Below are 19596 nucleotides of genomic sequence, written 5' to 3'. Positions count from 1 at the left end.
GACTGACTGGAGTCGCGACTACCGTTCGCAACTCTTGCGCCCGTTCAGCGTTCCATCGCTCAGGGTATGTATAATGTATACAGCTGCGTACAGCTCGGATGGCGGTGGGGCGATTAGAACCGAGAGCCCGCGTTCACATGCGTAGTTCGCTCGGCCGTCAGTCAAAGAGTCGGTCGGTTCTCCGCAGGAATAGTTCGCGGGAGCGAACGGAGCGAGCTGCAAGCAGACGCGCTATTCCCATTCCTCCGGCTTCCAGCCTCCAGCATTTCTGCGTCCTTCGCAGAGAACACGCGCCCGCGCCCAACAGCCTCGCGACAAGAGGGTGAAACGGCGGCGGCGGTTATCTCTGTTGTTTTTTTCGTTGCATACCTAGTTGTGGGTGGCGCCGCATCGTCGTTGATCGGTCCATTCCGACTTGGCGTTAGATCGTGTCGGTCGTCGTTTTTATCGTCAGTGGTCAGTGGTGACTGACGTGTGTTGGGATAGAAATGCCGCCGAACGAGGGTAGCAGGGGCAAGGAATTATCCTCGTCGCAAGTGACAACACACGCGTGAATGCGCTAAGCGTGCATACGTGCGTGCGTGCATGCGTGCGTGCGTGCGTGCCTATGTGCCGTGTGATGCATTCGGTGTACGGTGGTAGAAGGTAGTGGCTGCAGGCGAGGAGGAGGACAGGAGTAGTCCGTCCCCTTCTGGAGCGAGGCCGGCGTCCGGCAGCATGAGCCCACGGCGCTCGGCTGCAGCTGTCACTTTTATACTTTCGTTGTTGTTATTATTATCGTTGTTGTTGTCGATCGGCAATAACGGATGCTCAGCTCATTCGGATCGCACGACACCCTCGCAGACTTCCCTGGATCGCTGCAACGCCACTGCTGACGGTAGAGAGGTTGTCTGCCGTGGGGCGGGTTTCGACACGATATACGGACCGCTCGGATCAGCAACCCTTTCGCACTCCGTCAATCTCACCAAAATGTAAGTCACTTATCTCGTTTCCTACGGAATCCTCCCCCTCCTTGCCTCATCATCGTCCGTCCATCCTCTTCCTCCTAGACAAACTAAACATCCACGCCTAATATAATACGCCTCTACAATTCCCGCCTTATTTTACGTCAACTATTCGACACCTAGGTACATACCAGTCTCGGAACCTGCATAACTGCGACTTACTTCGAGACCCTTGTTCGTTTTCCATTACTCGAAAGTTCACCGTAAAGCACGCGTGTACGCGTATCCATGTAGGCATGTATAGTACGCACATACGTGAATCGAATGCGGCGAAGCTGAATGCCTCGAGATTCGCTACGAATGCACCTGCGGGACTACTTTGGATCCCGGTCTAACTTTACTCGCCGGTGTCTGTAGCCGGAGATGGGTCAAAGGGTCGTAGACCCTCCCGACACCTCAGGTCTGTAGGTCTGCACCGCACTGTCTGTACAGTATAAATTAATAACCGGCTGCTACCAACGCTGCCCAGAAATTCTTTTCCCCGGATTATTGCCCCTGTACTATTCTTACCGAGTTTTCTTCACACGGCAGGGCGAAGACTCGCCTCGTCGTTCGTTAAGAATTTTTCAAACTTGTATACCTGTAGATACACTCACGGAGAGAGTATACATTTCACCACATTAAAAAGGGATCGATCAATAATCTTATTCCACCCGGTAGCACGCGCTGTGTTATTAATCATCCCTCCCAAGTCTTGCAGTAGGAATTTATTACGCGTTGTGCGAATATTTGATGAAATATGTATATGTATAGTTTATATTACGTAGGCTCCTTCCTCTATTGTCCGTTTCCCTGGAAATATAAAGGAGTAAATTGAGAAAAAAAGGGACAGAAGAGTCCGCGTTTAGGAATAACTCGCGCGGGGTTTCGCGTAGGTATTATACTTATAACGTAGCCGGGCCAACGGAAGGTCGGAAGCAACTCGCGAGATGTTTTATGATATTTTTTATACGCTGCCAGGCCTCCCGCACAAGTAAATATAGGTATAGTTACGATCGGAGTAAAGTAAGGTCCATTATTCGCTGGTAGGCTCTTCCATTCCTGGATACACTTGTGCTAATCCCTTCGCAACTAGATTTATTGCCCACGGGGCTTTCGCCGGTTTTTGCCCCGCATGCCGTAAAGTTATCTTATTATCGATTGGACAATCTTTATCACCCGAAGAATTCTCTCTTCGTGCTTATCCGCGGACCGTAATAAAGCAACCGTGTAGAAACGGTGACATGTACTACATACCGTATGTACGCATGGTTTATATTATCGCCCCGATCTTCGTAGGATTTTTTTATCGTTCTCTTTTTTATTATGATAATTTTGGCAACTTGAGCTGGCGTCACGAAGTCAAGATTTCAAATCGTCGTAAGTCTGCTTTTTATACTGTACGGTCTAGTTAACTAGAGGTTGCGTGCAAACAATGCGTCATTTCGAAATTTTTTTCACCATAAGGGGGAAAAATCGAAAAATAAATTTATGATATAATATAGGAACCGAAATATGCCAATGGTGCATAATCGCAAACGCGAAACGACTGCACGTGCCGACACATTCGCGAGAATTTAAACCGTCCAAAAAACAGCGCTAGACCTGCGTATGAATTCTATTGACTCGGCTCACTCGTCATCGCTTTGCGGATCAAAGATGATCGTGATCACTAGCTGACTTTCCTTTTCTCTGCATGTAGGCGTTGAGAAAAAAAAAGAAGAAGAAAAAAAAAATAAGAACAAGTATACTTATACATAACATATACAGCTGCCTTCTCACTTTGAGATTGCTGTGATCACTGTGCCAAATGCATGGGTAAAATACGACTTCAGATGTTGGTTGGTATCGTATTCTTTTTAGTTTCTCTTTTTTCTTTCTTACTCTACTTTGTGGAAACTTTAATGGGCCACACAGAGTAACTTATTGGTAGATCACATACGAAATACATACGTACCTACATATCGACGCGAAGCGGTTATACACACACCGAGATCCAGCTTTCATGGGGTGTAAAAGAACAGTATTTAATATATAAAAAAAAAAAAAAATTAAAGGTTAGTTAACTAATTAATAATGCAAGAGTAAACCTACAAATCGAGCTTTGCAATCTAATTAGAACAGTGAGTCAATTGTACGTGTGTACTAATGAGCAGCGCGTATCTGGTGTTGAAGGAGACGGTTGCGGGTCTCGTTAGTATAGGTATGCAGGCAGGATATGCGGGTTGATTCAGGAAATTGTTTACTAAGCTGCAGGCCTTGTTTTGCGGTATAGTTTATTCATGGCGTACTGTCGTTGCGTGCAATTACTTCTCACCAATTCCAACGTCACTCTTTATGCATAATATTACGATTTGAATCTGATAAACGAGCAAACACATGTACATGCAGTTATGATTATCGCGTGTCACGCAATTGATATTATTTTTGGTGAAATTTGAATCCATATGCGTGCGCAGTCAGCGACGTTATATGTAAAAAAAAATACCATAAATACCTACACGTGTATTATATCCCTACGTTATGTTTTATGATTTGAAATTCTTTTCGCCTCTCGACGGCGTTCATCAGCTGCGTGTTTCGCGGGTGCAGAACCCAGAGTTTATGTATAGATTTTATTACCTCGGGAGGATTTTTCACCGCTTTTCAGAAAACAATATTATTTGTGTAATACGTTGAGGTTTCCTTACGCATGCATTATATCTAGAATCGTTATTATACATATCATTACTAAGGAGCCTAATAACTAATCTGCTTGCTCCTTGTGAGGTGCGATGAAATTTTTATAGATCGCGATTCGGTATTATAATACCGTATACATTATACCTTGCAAGGATTATACTATTATATTATACACAGTATATACCTATATTCGTGTTGAATGTGAGTATAAATTCTACGAGCCCCTCATCCAGGGTTCACATTATACGTATACTCGTTTCGCACGCAGCCCGATATTGCTTATCCCCAACGGGTTAATTATTTCGTTGTTTAAATGGCGCTTGGTAATATCGTGGGAACAAGCGATTAAGGGTACAAAGTGACGAATGCAGATATACGCACGGTACAAGTAATTACAATATCTAGTGGAGGTGTACAAAGGTGCGAGATTATACACTTCGTTATACCCTCGCTATGACTCCTCAATTAATTAATTATTATTGATGAGATATACGCGCGTAATGCTCTAAATATCGAATGAAAACTGTGGCGGCGATTTTTAAAATCACCGATAATAGATCAAGTATATTCATTCTCGTGAATATTTCTTTTTTAATTATATTATACTTCTCTCACTCTTGTAAATCCTTTATTGTACAACTATTGTGTGTGGCTATATATTATAGACACGGATAAACATATAAGGTATACCTATATATACTGTGCGGGGTGAAATTTGTCGAAACTACGTCGCGTTGCGGGGAAATTTTTTCCTCTTTTTTCTTTCACTCTTTTCACAGCCATTTCGCATCAGCATGTATACATATCTGTATAGATATATCCGTCAGCGTTCGTTGAGCTTCGCCGGAAACTCGGCACCCATGAACGAAAGACGCGTTTTAGATTTATGGCGGTGAGACATCGAAAAGAAACTTTAACCGGCTGGGATCAGGGATGTTTTGACACCGCGACTTTCGCAGACCTCTCGATCCCTTCTACCTATCCCATCCGTAGGTAATATATCTACCTACTTCCCCTCCTTCTGTCTTTCACGGAGTAACTATAATTCAAGACTTTTTAAATTGGGGCATCGCTCGCCGAATATGCGATAAAAAAAAAAAAAAAAAAAAAAAGAAAGACAAATGAAGAAAAAAAATCACCCATCATTTGCTTGTATATAAATAATATCACTCGGTTGACTGTGTATTTCGTGTATAGATATATATATTTTTTTATTTATTTATTCCTTTTCACACTCAACGCACTGGTCTGTTATAATCGAGAAAACCTTCAAATTCCTTTCAATAGCAGAATTTTCTTAACTCGGGTCGTACGAATAGTAGCGCAAATTAGACTGATTTCATTCGATTTGAGCTTGGCCAGCTTCCAACTCGGAAGCACGCATTGATTTATCGACTCCGCAGTTCTGCTCCCAATCAACTGTGTGTGTGTGTGTATGTATATATATATATATATATATATATATATATATATATATATATATATATATATATTTATGTAGATATAAACATTACCAGTGAATTAACTGTGAGGCTTATTCACAATATCTATTATCGATCCATGATACTGCATATATTTCGCCAAATGTCTGCAACAACGTCTATTATTTTATATTCTTCACTTCTCTCGAATGAGGATACGGCCGGTGATTGTTGCTGATGATGTTTCTTTTCCCTTCCCATTTTTCTTTCTTCGATGTTTATTTATTCATTCATTTATTTTTACTCCTCTGGTCGCTAGAAGCGGCGAGACATTTCATGATGATTAAAAAACAATATATGTCTTCTTTTTTTTCGCGAACGCAATTTTTACGATATATATAATAGAGAACGGGATTATACATTTTTAGGAAAAATATTCTCCAGATTATACTTGGAGATGTAATTATGTATATGTACAATTTTCTATGTAATAAGGAAGCTGAAAAGTACAACAATAAAGTACGTTATTATACATATATATAGATCAGTTTATATTCAATTACAATTTTCTTACGAAACGTTCTGCGCGGACTGTCATTGTGGTCTAGTTTTGGGCGGTGACCGAATGATGATATGTTTCGTGGAATTTATCCATGCACCTAAGTAACGATTAGCCAATCGGTGCAAAGCAAAACTCATCGTCAATACTTTCGCTACATCGACGTGTGATTTACACATCGCGTAAAATTTCGCCGAAATTTGTTAGTCACGGAGATTTTGGGGAAACAGAAAAATAATAATAATAATATTTGTTGTGTAACAGTTAATTTATTGATACGAAATTACAGAATAGAAGAAAAATATATCCGCGGCCATTGTAGGGTTAGAATAAAACAGCTATGTAGATGTATTTAAATATCATACTCATTGTATAAAAACAATGCGAGTGAACAGCTGGTAACCCTTTGAATCACACATTATTGTGCCGAGTCGAGTTTTATAACAAGATTGTATTCTGTGGTTCTCCAGATCAATGATTACGAATCTGGAATCAGATTTAAAAAATTCGAGATGGCGGATCCAATATGGTGGACGAAAATTTCAAATTTGATTGACTCCGGTCAAAAAACTCTATACAGGGGCTTTCGGGATCGCTGATTACTGATCTGAAATCAGATTTGAAAAATTCAAGATGGCGGATGCAATGTGATGGATGAAAATTTCAAATTTAATTGAATACGGTTAAACAACTCTACGCAGGGGTTTTTCGGGGTCGCTGATTGAATTCGCCGTACTGAATTTTCAAAATTTGATCTCAGTTTCGTAATTAGGGACTCCAAAAACTTGTAATTTATATAAAACATGCGTACGTGCAGAGGACTTAACTTTCTCGGAAATAAATCATTCCTTCAATTTTCACGATTTTTTCCAATCAATTTGTTTCTTACAATAATAATTTACGTTACATCGCAATGATTACTCTCGTGTATTGAATACCCTTTAAAAAGTATACCATCAAAAACAGCAAAAAACCGCTAAGAAATATATTATTGAAAATTTCTCTAAACATACAAAAAATGTGTATAAATTCGGTGGTAAGAATACTTACCACCACGACTCCAAGGGTTAACGTTAACATATCCAGAAATTTGATCGAACTTACCGCGTCGATCGAAATTATTTATTGGGTCATCCTTACCACCATTAAATATGCGTGCACTGCACGTATAACGTGGAACGAGGTACGCGTCGTACATAAAACACATTTACACGTGATTGTAGTGCGGCGATATAAATTCATCCATACACACACACACTCACACACACACACACACACACATCGCCGAGGTGCGTGTTGAATCAGTGTTGCAAACCTCTCATGGGTATTATTTTTTTCTTCATATTATACCATGACTCTAACACATACCTACACCCATGTGTTTACGTACGTACGTGTAATGTACGTAGGTGTAATGTACCTGTAATGTACAGGCATAGAATGCGCTAGCAGCTAGGCCAGCTGATCTATATAGGCATGTGAGTTTGAAAGTAGACGGCAGCATATCAAAAGCAAGAGTGAAAGCACCCATGCTTGAACTTGTGCTATTTTTACGTGTATAGGGTGATCCAGAAAACGTTTGCGTTTATCCTTGGGCATTGTATAATGTACGTCTGTGTGTATACATGTATGTATATTGCATACTACTATGATAATCGACGATGACGACAATCGGCTACGTGATTGTATTATATGACATAAAAAATGGCCAGGTGTAATCGTCATCGTCATCATCATGCATCCATGCATCCATGCATTTATGTATGAAAGAAAGTCGATTATTAGAAAATTTCGTATATATATATATGTATGTATATATTTTTTTTAATCCTCTACGAATCGCGCCTGTAACTTTAGACACTGCACTCACTGCTGCAGGCATTCAGCTATATGTACAAAACTGCTTGTGTCAATCTATATAATATAAATCCGGAGTTCTGTATCTTATATACGTGAAAAGAGCGCCGGGAGAGCGTTCTTGAGAGCTACGTTTTAATTTTATATTTGAGATTGGAACGTCGAGTATTTTTTACTTCATCTTTTTTTGTTTTAATTCTTTTTTTTTGCCTAATTTTATTTTTCATTGATAGGTCATAGGTATATAGGTGGATGCGGCTAGTTGAAGGCAAAAGCCTACACGAAAATAGCCTACATGTTGTACATACATGCATATATGTATGTGCGTATATCTATATATTTGGCCTCAAAGACAACAAGAAACGCGCAGGAATATTTAAATATATGCACTATATAGTGTATTATTTGACATGTGACACACGTGTGTGTTCAATCGAAGAATTATGTCGTTTGGACTTGACGCATATTATTATTTATACATACGTGCGAAGTAAAATATATTATGTAGATATATACAATTTACATAGATATGTGTATACAGATGATATACAAATGTAGGGATAGTGGTACAAATAAATTCAACGAAAATTAAATAATATAAAATATACTATTAAATATAAAATTAAATGATATAAAATCTACATAAATGCACTCGTGGAAAAATTTACGGGGACCTTCGGTTTTGGACGGATACAGGTCTAACTTGAAAAAACGTACTGTATTTTTGCGTAAATTGCAATAAGACGGATAACAGTCAAAATAACTTAAAGAACAAGTAAATTCCAAGTAGAAAACAATTTTTGAACTAAGAATCTTAGCTCTAAGCTACATTTTCCAGATTTAGTCTATATACGCATTATTATCCGAGTAATACTATATCTTTAATGGCAAATCACTCGTGTCAAATTTGTAAAGTAGAACTTTCGACTTCCCGTAGTCATTATTCGCGATGAAGGGAATATTTTTTTAGATTTTAAACTTGACCATTTTGTACCTCGGAATTTTCTCTTTGAAATGTTTTTTTAATATCGTCCGCGATTTTTTCACGCCAAGTGATAAGGTATGAAGAGAAATGGCGTCCGACGAATAACTTTGATCCTATGTATAAGATGTGAAAAAAGCATTGTACAAAAATTTTGTTTAAAAAAAAGAAAGAAGATTCTATCTCTGAATGTCACCTTTCTAAATCTTTAATCAATAATTATCCTCAACGTCTGCAATGGGAAATTTGATAACTGTCCAGAGATGATCTTTAAAATTCGGTAATCGTATTACACTTTACAGCGACACAGCTTTCCTAAAAATGGCGATTGTGTTTTCTCGTATTACCATCTTTAGAATTAAATATTTGCCCCTGTTCTTAAATTATTCATATACGTTCTTTAACACCAAAGATATTAAAGTTCGAATAAAAAAACGCGATAAAAGTTTTTCAGACACTATTTCTGTTGATATTGGATAACTTGGTGAGAAAAATGGTAGACATAATTAGAAAAAAAAAAGCTTTCGAAAGGAAAACTTTCAGCCAGAAAATGGATAAATTGAAAATCTTAAAAAGAAATTATGTTTATCGCGTCCAATTACTGCGCGAAGTCATAGATAATTCTCATACGTGACTTAAAGCTAGAATTATTTGAGAAAAAATATACGTATGGACTGAATCTGGAGAATGGAGCTTGAAGCGAAGATTTTCCGTTTCAAAATCGTTTTCCACTGGCAATTTATACAAAGTTGGCCCTTTTGCCAGCCGGGGGGGGGGGGGGGGGGGGGCATAAAATTTTTCCATTCATCGGTGATGTATACGAAATTTGCGAGATTGATATACGTTATCATCTCCGGTCCGATGCAAAGATACATTATATACATTGCTTCGTTCGAGCCGTGTAAAACTCATGTTTATCAATGTATATAATGTGTGTGTGTGTGTATATGTATATATTGCTGTACATATGTTGTTAAACTTCCTGCATAAGGCATTTCTCGTTCCCCCTCAACACATGAACGGTTCTTCATCAATCAGTGTCTATCTGACGCGATAATCAATCATGACACTTTGGTTTAGTGACAGTTATTAATCTGGACAATGCTCTTCCAACGGGCTTACAATAATTTCCATCCAGAATATCGTATCTATACGAATGTATGTATGTGCAGCAGATACGTATACGTTATTGTTTATAAAAGCCTACATGCGAATTGTTTTTTTAGCAGAAAGAAATATTTTTTCATTAAATTATGATATTATCACTCGTTATATTTGTATTATATTGGTATAATAAGAGGTCTCGAAGTAGCGAGTAATCCTGATTAGTTGATATCTTGCAATAACGTGTTTGAATTATATGTGTATAATTTGGCAAGATCTTATATTTTCTTATAAAATTTTACATTCATCGACTTGTGTAAACTCAACATTTATTTTCTTTTGTTTTTGTTACAGCGATTTGTCGAACAACAATATAACTAACATTCCGGCCTTTGCATTTCATCAGTTATCTACACTTCAAGTTTTGTAAGTATTTCATTGTAAGCCACACACTACGTGAACTGACAGAGTGCGTACATATGTCACAATGATTGTTACACATGGTTATACACATCATGCAAATGAATTATATTTTTCCGAATTTTCAATACTTGAATGTATTATTTTTGCGACAGGTCTTTTCGACGTAATCATTTGGTTTCAATCAGCATCGATGCGTTTGTTAATTCAACGAATTTAAAAGTGCTGTGAGTAGTTTTTTGTCAATTGTGCAGAAGGATGCGGAGCAGATTTACATTATACTACTATATTATTGATTGATTGTGAATTTTCAAATGTCATTCGCAGAGAACTTGACGACAATCTGCTGACAGAAATACCCAGAGCTATCGTACAGCTACAAAACCTCGAGGACTTGTGAGTATATTTATTATTTATCATTGACGGTATAATCGAACTACTAAATTTCATTACTCGTACTCTTTTGATGCAACATTTCTAATCCAAGGTCTATAACGAATAATCGAATACAAAGGATAGAAAGCGGATTGCTACAGCACTTGGGAAATCTGGAGTCTTTGGATCTGCGAGGAAATCCCATAAAAGAAATACACCCCGGTAGCTTTCAGGAACTCAAGAAACTTCGTAAACTGTTAGTATCTGTAACCGCAAGAAAAGTCTATTGATTTTATTAAACAAATGCAAGTGAGAAATGAAACATTCCTCCCTAGGAATGATTCTATCCACCGCTATCTAATATTAAATAAGCAGCTTGGCTGTGTATTTTATCTTCCAGGATTTTGTCCAACGTTAGGGATTTGAAAGAGTTTCCAAACCTAAACGGAACCGGCGCACTAGAGTTGCTAAGACTAGATCGCGCTAGACTGAAGGAGGTACCAGCTGGACTCTGTCAAACATGTCCAAAACTTAAGAGTCTGTAAGTTTTGAAATAGGTTTATTTGAATGTTCAATCTCATGCATGCAGTATCCCGACAGATTACGCATTAACGGCATATTTATTTATATAATCACCCCGTCTTATTTTCGCTTTATTCTCTCAGAGACCTGAAGTCCAATTACTTGACGCGCATTCCAACTTTGACAGAGTGCAGTGATCTTCGTGTTTTGTAAGTATTTAACAGCTCTCTCTATTCATCTAAACATATGTGTGTGTATACATATATATATATATATGTACAGGGATGGCCAACCGGTCAGTTGCAATCGACCGATCAATCCTGGCTATTAGGCCAGTCGATCGCGACACGGCAAAGAAAAATACATGATTCTGTCAAAAAATATTTTATTCAATTCTGTGGTAAAGATTTGAGATTGATAGATTGCACAGAGTTTGGACAGTAAACAGTAGATCTCAGGTCTGATCAAGTTGGCCACCTCTGGTCTATAATGAATTCAATATCTGTTTTCAGGGACCTGACTAGTAACATGATTTCTTCGTTATCTGGACAACCTTTTAGAAATCTCTCTGCGCTACATGATTTGCTCTTATCAAATAATAATCTACGATCGCTACCAGGAGATGGTTTCGACGGTCTATTCAAATTGCAAGTCCTGTAAGTTTCAGTTTGGATTGATCCAAGAATTGATAAATAAATTTTTTAATCTACTCAATTGATAAATCAAACTTAAAACTAAAATGTGTTACAGAAATCTTGAAAGTAATTACATTGAATACATACATCCGGATACATTCAGAGAGAATAAACACCTTGAAGATCTGTAAGTGTAATATTGAGTTGCGATATCGGAGTAGATCGAATTACTTCGGTGGTTATTTTTACACGTGAACCCTGTCTTTCAGAAATCTTGGAAACAACGTATTTCCAACTTTGCCAACGGCTGGACTTTCTCAATTGCTGCATTTGAAAACTTTCAATAATCCTGCGCTCAAGGAATTTCCAGCACCCGAAATGTTTCCCCGTGTTCAGACGATGGTACTGTCGTATGCCTATCATTGCTGTGCTTTTCTTACCATGGAATTGGACGAACCAGTTACCAAATCACCGGTAGAAGAGTCGGTACTTTTTCCTACCAATAATAAATTTGACATGAGTCTTTGGAATTCTAGTCTCACTGATATCTGGCCACAGTTACGTAAGTATAAGTACATAATTTATTATAATTTAGCTGCATGTCTCAAACTTTGCACACTCAATACCAAAAGAACAATAAAAAACAGAATAAAGCTCTTGAATCTGCTTATTTCAAAATGAAGCGTAGCATTAGTAAAATTTCGTTTGTAATACCCAAGTAGAGAAAATAGAAGATGATTTCTTGAGAATCTCTTGATTTACTTTTAATTCCAATCACACTTAATGCTGCAAAATGTTAGTACATAATATGTTAACATATATCCTTCGAATTTAGAATCAATACTCACATACAGGTTTGAGGAAAATCACAGAAAAAGAATTGCTCACCATTATAGTAACAACTGATTGAATAAATATGTAACACTTTGGTATTGGTACAAAATTGTTTGGAAAAAGTTTGCAGCACTGAAGTGATGAAATTTTTTAGATAACTTGAGCAACAAATTTGGAACAGAAATAAATGAACTTTGGGATAACTTTGGTTCAGATTTTACATACCCTGGTAACCTGCCTGCCTATGTGGAGGATTATTTTGAGGACCAGGAAGGACGAAGTACAATTCCAAGTCATTTGGCACCATTGCACATACAGTGCTTACCTCAGCCTGGTTTGTTTCTCCACATACAAACCTCTCAGTTCCTAGGAATTTCTATTCCAGAAAGCCCGATGCAGGCGTTAATTATTCGAATTGTAAAATTTAATTCTAGGACCCTTTTTGCCATGTCAAGACTTGTTCGACTGGTGGACCTTGCGCTGTGGAGTTTGGATCGTCTTTCTCCTGGCCATGCTTGGAAATGGCACCGTTGTATTTGTCCTGATCTTTTCAAGGAGCAAGATGGATGTACCAAGGTTTTTGGTGTGCAATTTGGCTGCCGCTGATTTCTTCATGGGTGTCTACTTGGGTAAGTGAGTTGAACGTGTCTTTGTCGGTGTCATTTTAATCTATTCTCGTACCCCTCTGCAGGCTTGTTAGCAGTGATCGATGCCTCGACACTCGGCGAATTTAGGATGTACGCCATTCGATGGCAGATGTCTGCTGGATGTCAACTTGCTGGTTTTCTCGGTGTTCTCAGCTCTGAATTAAGTGTTTACACCCTTGCGGTGATAACTCTGGAAAGAAATTATGCCATTACTCACGCAATGCATCTTAATAAACGGCTATCTCTGAAACACGCCGGATACATTATGACCGTTGGATGGGGATTTGCTCTCTCAATGGCAACATTACCCCTGCTTGGCGTATCTGACTACCGAAAATTTGCGATATGTTTACCATTCGAAACAACAGGGACAGTTTCTCTTACGTATGTAGTTTTTTTAATGCTCATTAACGGAGTAGCATTTTTAATTCTCATGGGATGCTACCTGAAAATGTATTGCGCTATTCGTGGCTCCCAGGCATGGAATTCAAACGATTCGAGAATCGCCAAACGAATGGCGCTTCTGGTATTTACAGACTTCTTGTGTTGGTCTCCGATAGCATTTTTTTCACTCACTGCAACATTTGGCCTACAGTTGGTTTCATTGGAGCAAGCGAAAGTATTTGCCGTATTCGTTCTACCCTTAAATTCATGTTGCAATCCTTTCTTGTATGCTATATTAACTAAACAGTTTAAGAAGGATTGCGTGCTGATTTGCAAAGCAATTGAAGAATCTCGCGTAACGAGAGGTATAGGTAGATGTCGTCACAGCTCAAATTTTAGTAATCGACAAACTCCGGCCAATACTAATAGTCTAGTTGATAGATCGTCGAGGGAAAATCAAGCACCATGTGTGTGTAATACTCGGCTCCTCGAAGCAAGTCAATGTAGAAGTAATTGGTGGGGAACGAGGTGGTTGTGGCCGTGTACACGTAGTCAGCATCAAAGACACGCGCGCAGCGATCAGTACGCCTATCAAATTGCCGAAATACAACAGAAACAACACAAACGTGCTTCGTCTGTGTCATCTAGTGAAAATTTCTCTTCTTCAAGATCAGATTCTTGGAGACAGACCCACCACTGCGGTATACCATTACGATTACTAGACCCCAAGAGACGGGCCTCTTCATGGTTAATAACAAGGAAACCGTCTCAAGACTCTAATCTTAGCTCATCGCGCAACGATTCCTCTGGCTCAGCCACAACTGCTAGCACTAGTACGTGGAGAATGTCTCGCTCAAGCGCTTCTCTAGACGTGACTGCCCGTCCAGCGCCAAGACCTGTAAGGCCAAAGCCGCGATTAACGAGACAGCTTGCTGTTCAAGAACCAGATCCTCCTGCGTCGCCAGGAAGGTTAGCTGTTAGACTTCTGGCCACGATACCCTCAGCGGCTGAAATGAGCGAACAGCAGGACGACGAAGGTGTATTAGGAAATTGATAATGCCAGTAAAAAAGAAAGAAATTAAACGTAGGGAAAAATATATTTATACACTTATTACTTAAGTTAATGACTTTACACGTGGTGTAGAAAATTTACTATTGCAACGGGGTAATGCAAATAATTGGCCATGTCGGGAGTTGGCAAATATATATATATATAGTAATATACATATGACAAGTAAAGAAAAGGCCATGACATTAAATCCACCTCCATTGCTCTCTGAAAAACAAAATGTTAAATTATTTATATATTTCCAATATCAATAATAGTATTATTTCATAGTTTTCAGTGTTTCTTTCTCTCTCTCTTGCTCTCAGCTCTCTTAATGGTGGCGTAAACTCGTAAGGATAGAAACTGCTGACATTAATATTTGTAGATTTTCGGAATTTATAAGACTGACAAAGTACATTTTATACAATCCCATGTAGCAATGCCCACTCAACTGTTACATTTTAAATCCACACTACTTGACGTACAAGATCAAACAATGCACAACTCGGGTTTATTATTATTACAATTGTAAGTTACTCGGAGGTGGATTTGCTGATATTTTGTAAAATCGACACAAAAATATCTTGTTATTAAAAAATTTGCACGGAACTGAATTACACACAGATTCATGAAAGGTGAAATCAAATAGTAGCTAATGTCAAATATTGAATCTCAAGTCTTGTAGGAAAGTTGGAAATATTATAATTTCATCCACAACATAATTCCCCTCAATGATACGTTTCAATTTACCATTTTTATGTAAGTATTTATTATATACAAGTATTAACATTATCATTAATATACACATATTATTTATAAAAGATTAATATATTCCGTGAAAATATACATCTCATAACAACATATTCATGTGTAGCCCATTCAATTGATGTAGATACTAGGATCTTTTAGTCACTCATTGTCAGAACTAATCATTTCCCTCGTGAAAATTATCATAAATATGTACCCGACACACTTATAGTTTAATTTAAAACCAGTCCACTCCAAGACACACAGATTGCGCACCAATCTTACAAAAAATAATCCTGCGCGTAATTATTCTATACAAAATTATCCTATACGAAGGGATGCTGTGTAAAATTATATTTGCACGTAAAGTTATCCTCCACGAAATTTAGTCCTCACATGGCGTTTACACACATGATTACTTGTCTGATTTCATGACGATATACTTAATAAGTACGTGTAAAATAATTAGGTGTAGGATAATTTTCTGTACAATTGTCATGCACTGCCATGACACGGATAGCTAATAGCTAATCTATTATTTGCTCAACAGTATATGTATAATGACAGGATAGCTGAAAAGGCCAAAAGCAAGAAAACCAGTTAACTTACCTTACTCATATTGTCAACTTTTGAATTTTATTCGACAAAATTTCACGCCACCAGAATCAGCTAATTTTTGGACGCACGATCTAATGTAGCTGATTACTGGATGCGGGTAGATTTAAAGAGTTGTCATTAGTTAAGTAAATTATTGATTGAAATAGAATTGCATTTTCCAGCCATTCATAGTTCAACCATGATCAAAGAAATTATCTATATTCAGAATGTTTGTAATAGGCTGCAGTTGCCGCATCAGATTCCACTGAATACGATGCCTTCGTATTATAATATATTGAATACGTGATCTGTGTTGCCTGTCATATTATATCGATGATGGTGGTGACATATTTCATCATTGTTGGTAAGTTAATTCTAATAAAATTCGGAACAGTTCGTAGCTCAAGATGGTTAAAATAACGGCTCCAGAGTAGGGCCAATATGTTGTAATTACTAACTTGACAAAGGATATAATAAGTTGTGTGAAATGTTGATTACTCAAATCTTGAAACTTTGAAACAAATTTTGTGTGATAGCTAACATGTTAAGCAAACTGATAATTATTCATGCTAACAATTTGAATTATAGATTGTATTCCTCGCTGTAAGATATATACGTACCCTAACAATAAGACGTTTGTCCTGCGTACATTTTTAGGTAAACTGATCGTTCCTATAATGCTACTGGTTGTATACTCTTTGATGTCCACAGTATTGAATTATTATTGGGAAGAAAAATATATCCTCCAAATCGTTGAAGTAATATTTAATTAAAAAAAAAAAAAAAAAAAATCTAGTTAATGCTGCAATATTCACTTTATACACGTTTAGGTATACATATTCATACAATTATACATATTTTATTGAAGAGTCCCTCCTTCCTATTGGAGTTATTTATAGTAATATTTCCACTAGCTACGATATTGGACCGCGATTTGTAAATATAAAAATACACCTTTTAACATTCTTCCGAAGTAACAAGTTGTAAGTGTAATAAAATAGTAGTATCGCAGCATACATTTTATATCATAGTGAAAATTTAAAAACTTCAGAAAAATGTAAAACGCGACAGTTCTTCAAGCATTTTCTTGTGTTTTTTGCAAAAATGAGTATTCTGTCATAATAATCAAAACATACTTCAATCTACAGATTCCGAAATTACTCATAAACGAGATTTATCTGTTGATACCTTTACTGAGAATTTGTACACAATAGATAATATTATTCACTTTCGGTCGACATAACGCTTCGAAAACATCTATACCTGCTGAGGATAGATTAATATTGCAACAGAATCAGTCATGCCAGGATGTCTAAGGGGTGTAAACAAAACTTCGTTACAGTACCAATATAATTTTTCGTGTGGCAATCTGTTGAGTTTGAAAAAGAAGAAAAACAATATTCATTCGGTAGTCACATACTTATGATTATAAGCTTGAAAAATATGCAATTCAACGCAATGGTCAATGGCAATATCATAAAACACTCTCTAAATTGCAGTGATTGAATTACTAAAAATTATGCATTTTGCGTCATAAATATTTAAAAAAACGCTTAATATGTGCAGTTCGCGTAGGTGGTTGACGGGTATTTTTCTACACGCTCTGATGTTTTAAAACAAGAAATATTAATTATAGATATACATATATTAGAGGTAAGGAAATTTAATGTGAGGTATTCGAAATAAGCCTGGCTATTCAATGTACGTCGAATATGAAATTATTCAGCATACAGTTTGTATACCAGTATTTCTATACACAGGTATGCCAATGCTCGGGTACATTGATAATTTATGATAAATTTTTATTAAACCTTTAAGATCATGGTAGATCATTGATAATTATTATACATAAAATCATGGGGTGTAAGGACGATAATATTGTTGGACAATAAGAACTGAATTATTGAACTCATGTAAACCTAGTCAATATTTTGCAGTATATACGAAATATTATATCCTGTTCAATAGGCCTATGATTAACAGATTGTAAATTCTTACGGAAGATAAACACAGCTTGATTTGGTTGCTTATAGATGAATAATGGTCTATCTTAAAAATGGGCAAATCGACAGAAATCGCTGTTGGGTTTGTTTCTTTTTTTTTTTTTTTTCATCTCCTAATTCTCTGTAAAGATAAATTTGAAACTTTATGAAAAACGCAGTACGAATAGCCTGTGTGTAGTTACTTATTGTGCCAAAGACTAAATACTTCAGGACCTTGCAATCTTGAGTTCACTATTAGGAGTCATGTTGTCTGTGTTTATAAATATTTAAATCCTGCGAGTGAAATTATAAGAGTCAATTTATCTAACGTGTTCGTTGGAGATTTACAATCCAGCTAAATAAAATTATTGAGCCATTGGTCTGGCTTACTTGTCCTGTTTATAACGAAAAGACAGCATTTTTTTTTGTAATATATCGAACTGTTTTTAATTTATCTACTCCAAAGTAATTAAACTATATCGCCGATAATTTGATCCATAATTATTTCACTTTCAATCAAAAGAGGATTCGTAAAAAAATCCTGAAGAAACAAACGTATTTATTCTTGAGTACTAATTTTTATTTCGGAAAGTTTGATATATTTCTTCGATTACAAGGAAGACGCACATATTCTATACAGGCATTAAAATTCTTACATAATATTCATCTAAACATAATTCAATTGCGTTACAATTAATGTATAGTGAATATATTTAAAGGGGCTCAAATCTATTACTTTAAACTATTGGGCCATATTCAGATAGAACATATTTAATTCTTTTTTAGTTTATATAATTATTCATGTACACAAATTATTTTTTTAGCTGTTCAGTAGAGGGAGTTTGCAAATTGTTTTCCCTTATATCTCTGTAAGGATTTTGAATGAGACGCACGGCCTCCTTAAAAATATTCTATACGCAACTTGCCCAATAATAAGTCATGTAAGTAAGTACATGATCTGTTTTATGTACATTTATGTGCCTACATCTATTTACATTCACGTGTATGATCGGTATTTTTAATCATAATACGTTGAGATTTTTCTCATTTCAATATATACGTGCGATAAGACACTAAGTGAAATACTACCCTTGTTTAACCTGTATTTGACGTATATACCCCGTCACGTAAAGCAGGATTTTATTTGATATTGGGATTAATTTGCTTCAATAGGGGAAAAAAACAAGGAAGCGTGCTTGCTACGCCAATAGACTTACCAGTGCTGGAGTAGCCATAACTAAATGTCCGAAAAATGCTAAAGCAGTTCAAGTTTACTGTTCATTTTCTACCACGTTTACAGTAGTAAACAGTACTGTATTAAAAGCGTAGGTATAAGTTTTTTCTATCAAGTCACTTGAGGGAAATTATTTTTAACTGGTATAGAATCGTGAGTAAATTTTGGGTAATTAACTGAAGTCTCGCAAATCATTCAGCACTCCAAAGTTTGATTCTAAATCCTAAATAAAGTATGATTCGAATGGGTATCATTCGTGAGTCATTGAATAAAATTAACAATTTAAGTTCAACAATCCAGGGTATATCACCCGGCCTTCTTTTTTTGCTATTAACGAAAACAATGCCACAGTCATTGAAAAATGCTTTCAGCATAGAAGAAAAAAATTTAATTTTATTCCAAGAAGTACAGAATTTATTGCCAATTTTGAGAATACTGTATTAATAACTTTGAGATTTTTACGTATTATCAAGTAAATTATCCTTACACCGACAGTACAGCCATGGTTGAAATTTTTTATGTTATTCAGATCCCACGCATTTGGTCATTATTGCTAAATAGAGGAATTACCTCATGTTCTTAC

At 36.7% G+C, this 19596-nt stretch overlaps 1 protein-coding gene across 2 annotated transcripts; it reads left to right on the top strand.

Moving 5' to 3' along the window:
• LOC124412613 (lutropin-choriogonadotropic hormone receptor) lies at window positions 1-18225 on the top strand. 2 transcript variants are annotated; one of them, XM_046892627.1, is made up of 13 exons: window positions 1-971; window positions 9943-10014; window positions 10164-10235; window positions 10336-10404; window positions 10496-10639; window positions 10784-10924; window positions 11049-11114; window positions 11418-11561; window positions 11656-11727; window positions 11810-12102; window positions 12589-12708; window positions 12809-13003; window positions 13066-18225. In XM_046892627.1, exons 1-13 carry the CDS (start codon window positions 718-720, stop codon window positions 14457-14459), a joined length of 3036 nt encoding a protein of 1011 aa, XP_046748583.1. In that variant the 5' UTR covers window positions 1-717; the 3' UTR covers window positions 14460-18225. The 2 variants fall into 2 exon arrangements, with proteins under 2 accessions (XP_046748583.1, XP_046748582.1); XM_046892626.1 differs by having other exon boundaries at window positions 12529-12708.
• The last annotated feature ends 1371 nt before the right edge of the window (window positions 18226-19596 follow it).

This window comes from Diprion similis, chromosome 11 (assembly GCF_021155765.1).
Source record: "Diprion similis isolate iyDipSimi1 chromosome 11, iyDipSimi1.1, whole genome shotgun sequence".
Classification (NCBI taxonomy): Eukaryota; Metazoa; Arthropoda; class Insecta; order Hymenoptera; family Diprionidae; genus Diprion; species Diprion similis.
The sequence above is the reverse complement of the archived record's forward strand: the minus strand, read 5'-3'. Positions and strand labels throughout refer to the sequence as shown.

Excerpts from the sequence above, each read along its gene's own strand:
- LOC124412613 (XM_046892626.1), top strand. The coding sequence starts at position 718 with ATGAGCCCACGGCGCTCGGCTGCAGCTGTCACTTTTATACTTTCGTTG. Across the intron at positions 10,236-10,335 it reads TCAACGAATTTAAAAGTGCT|AGAACTTGACGACAATCTGC; the intron begins GTGAGTAGTTTT and ends TGTCATTCGCAG. Across the intron at positions 12,103-12,528 it reads TGATATCTGGCCACAGTTAC|ATAACTTGAGCAACAAATTT; the intron begins GTAAGTATAAGT and ends GAAATTTTTTAG.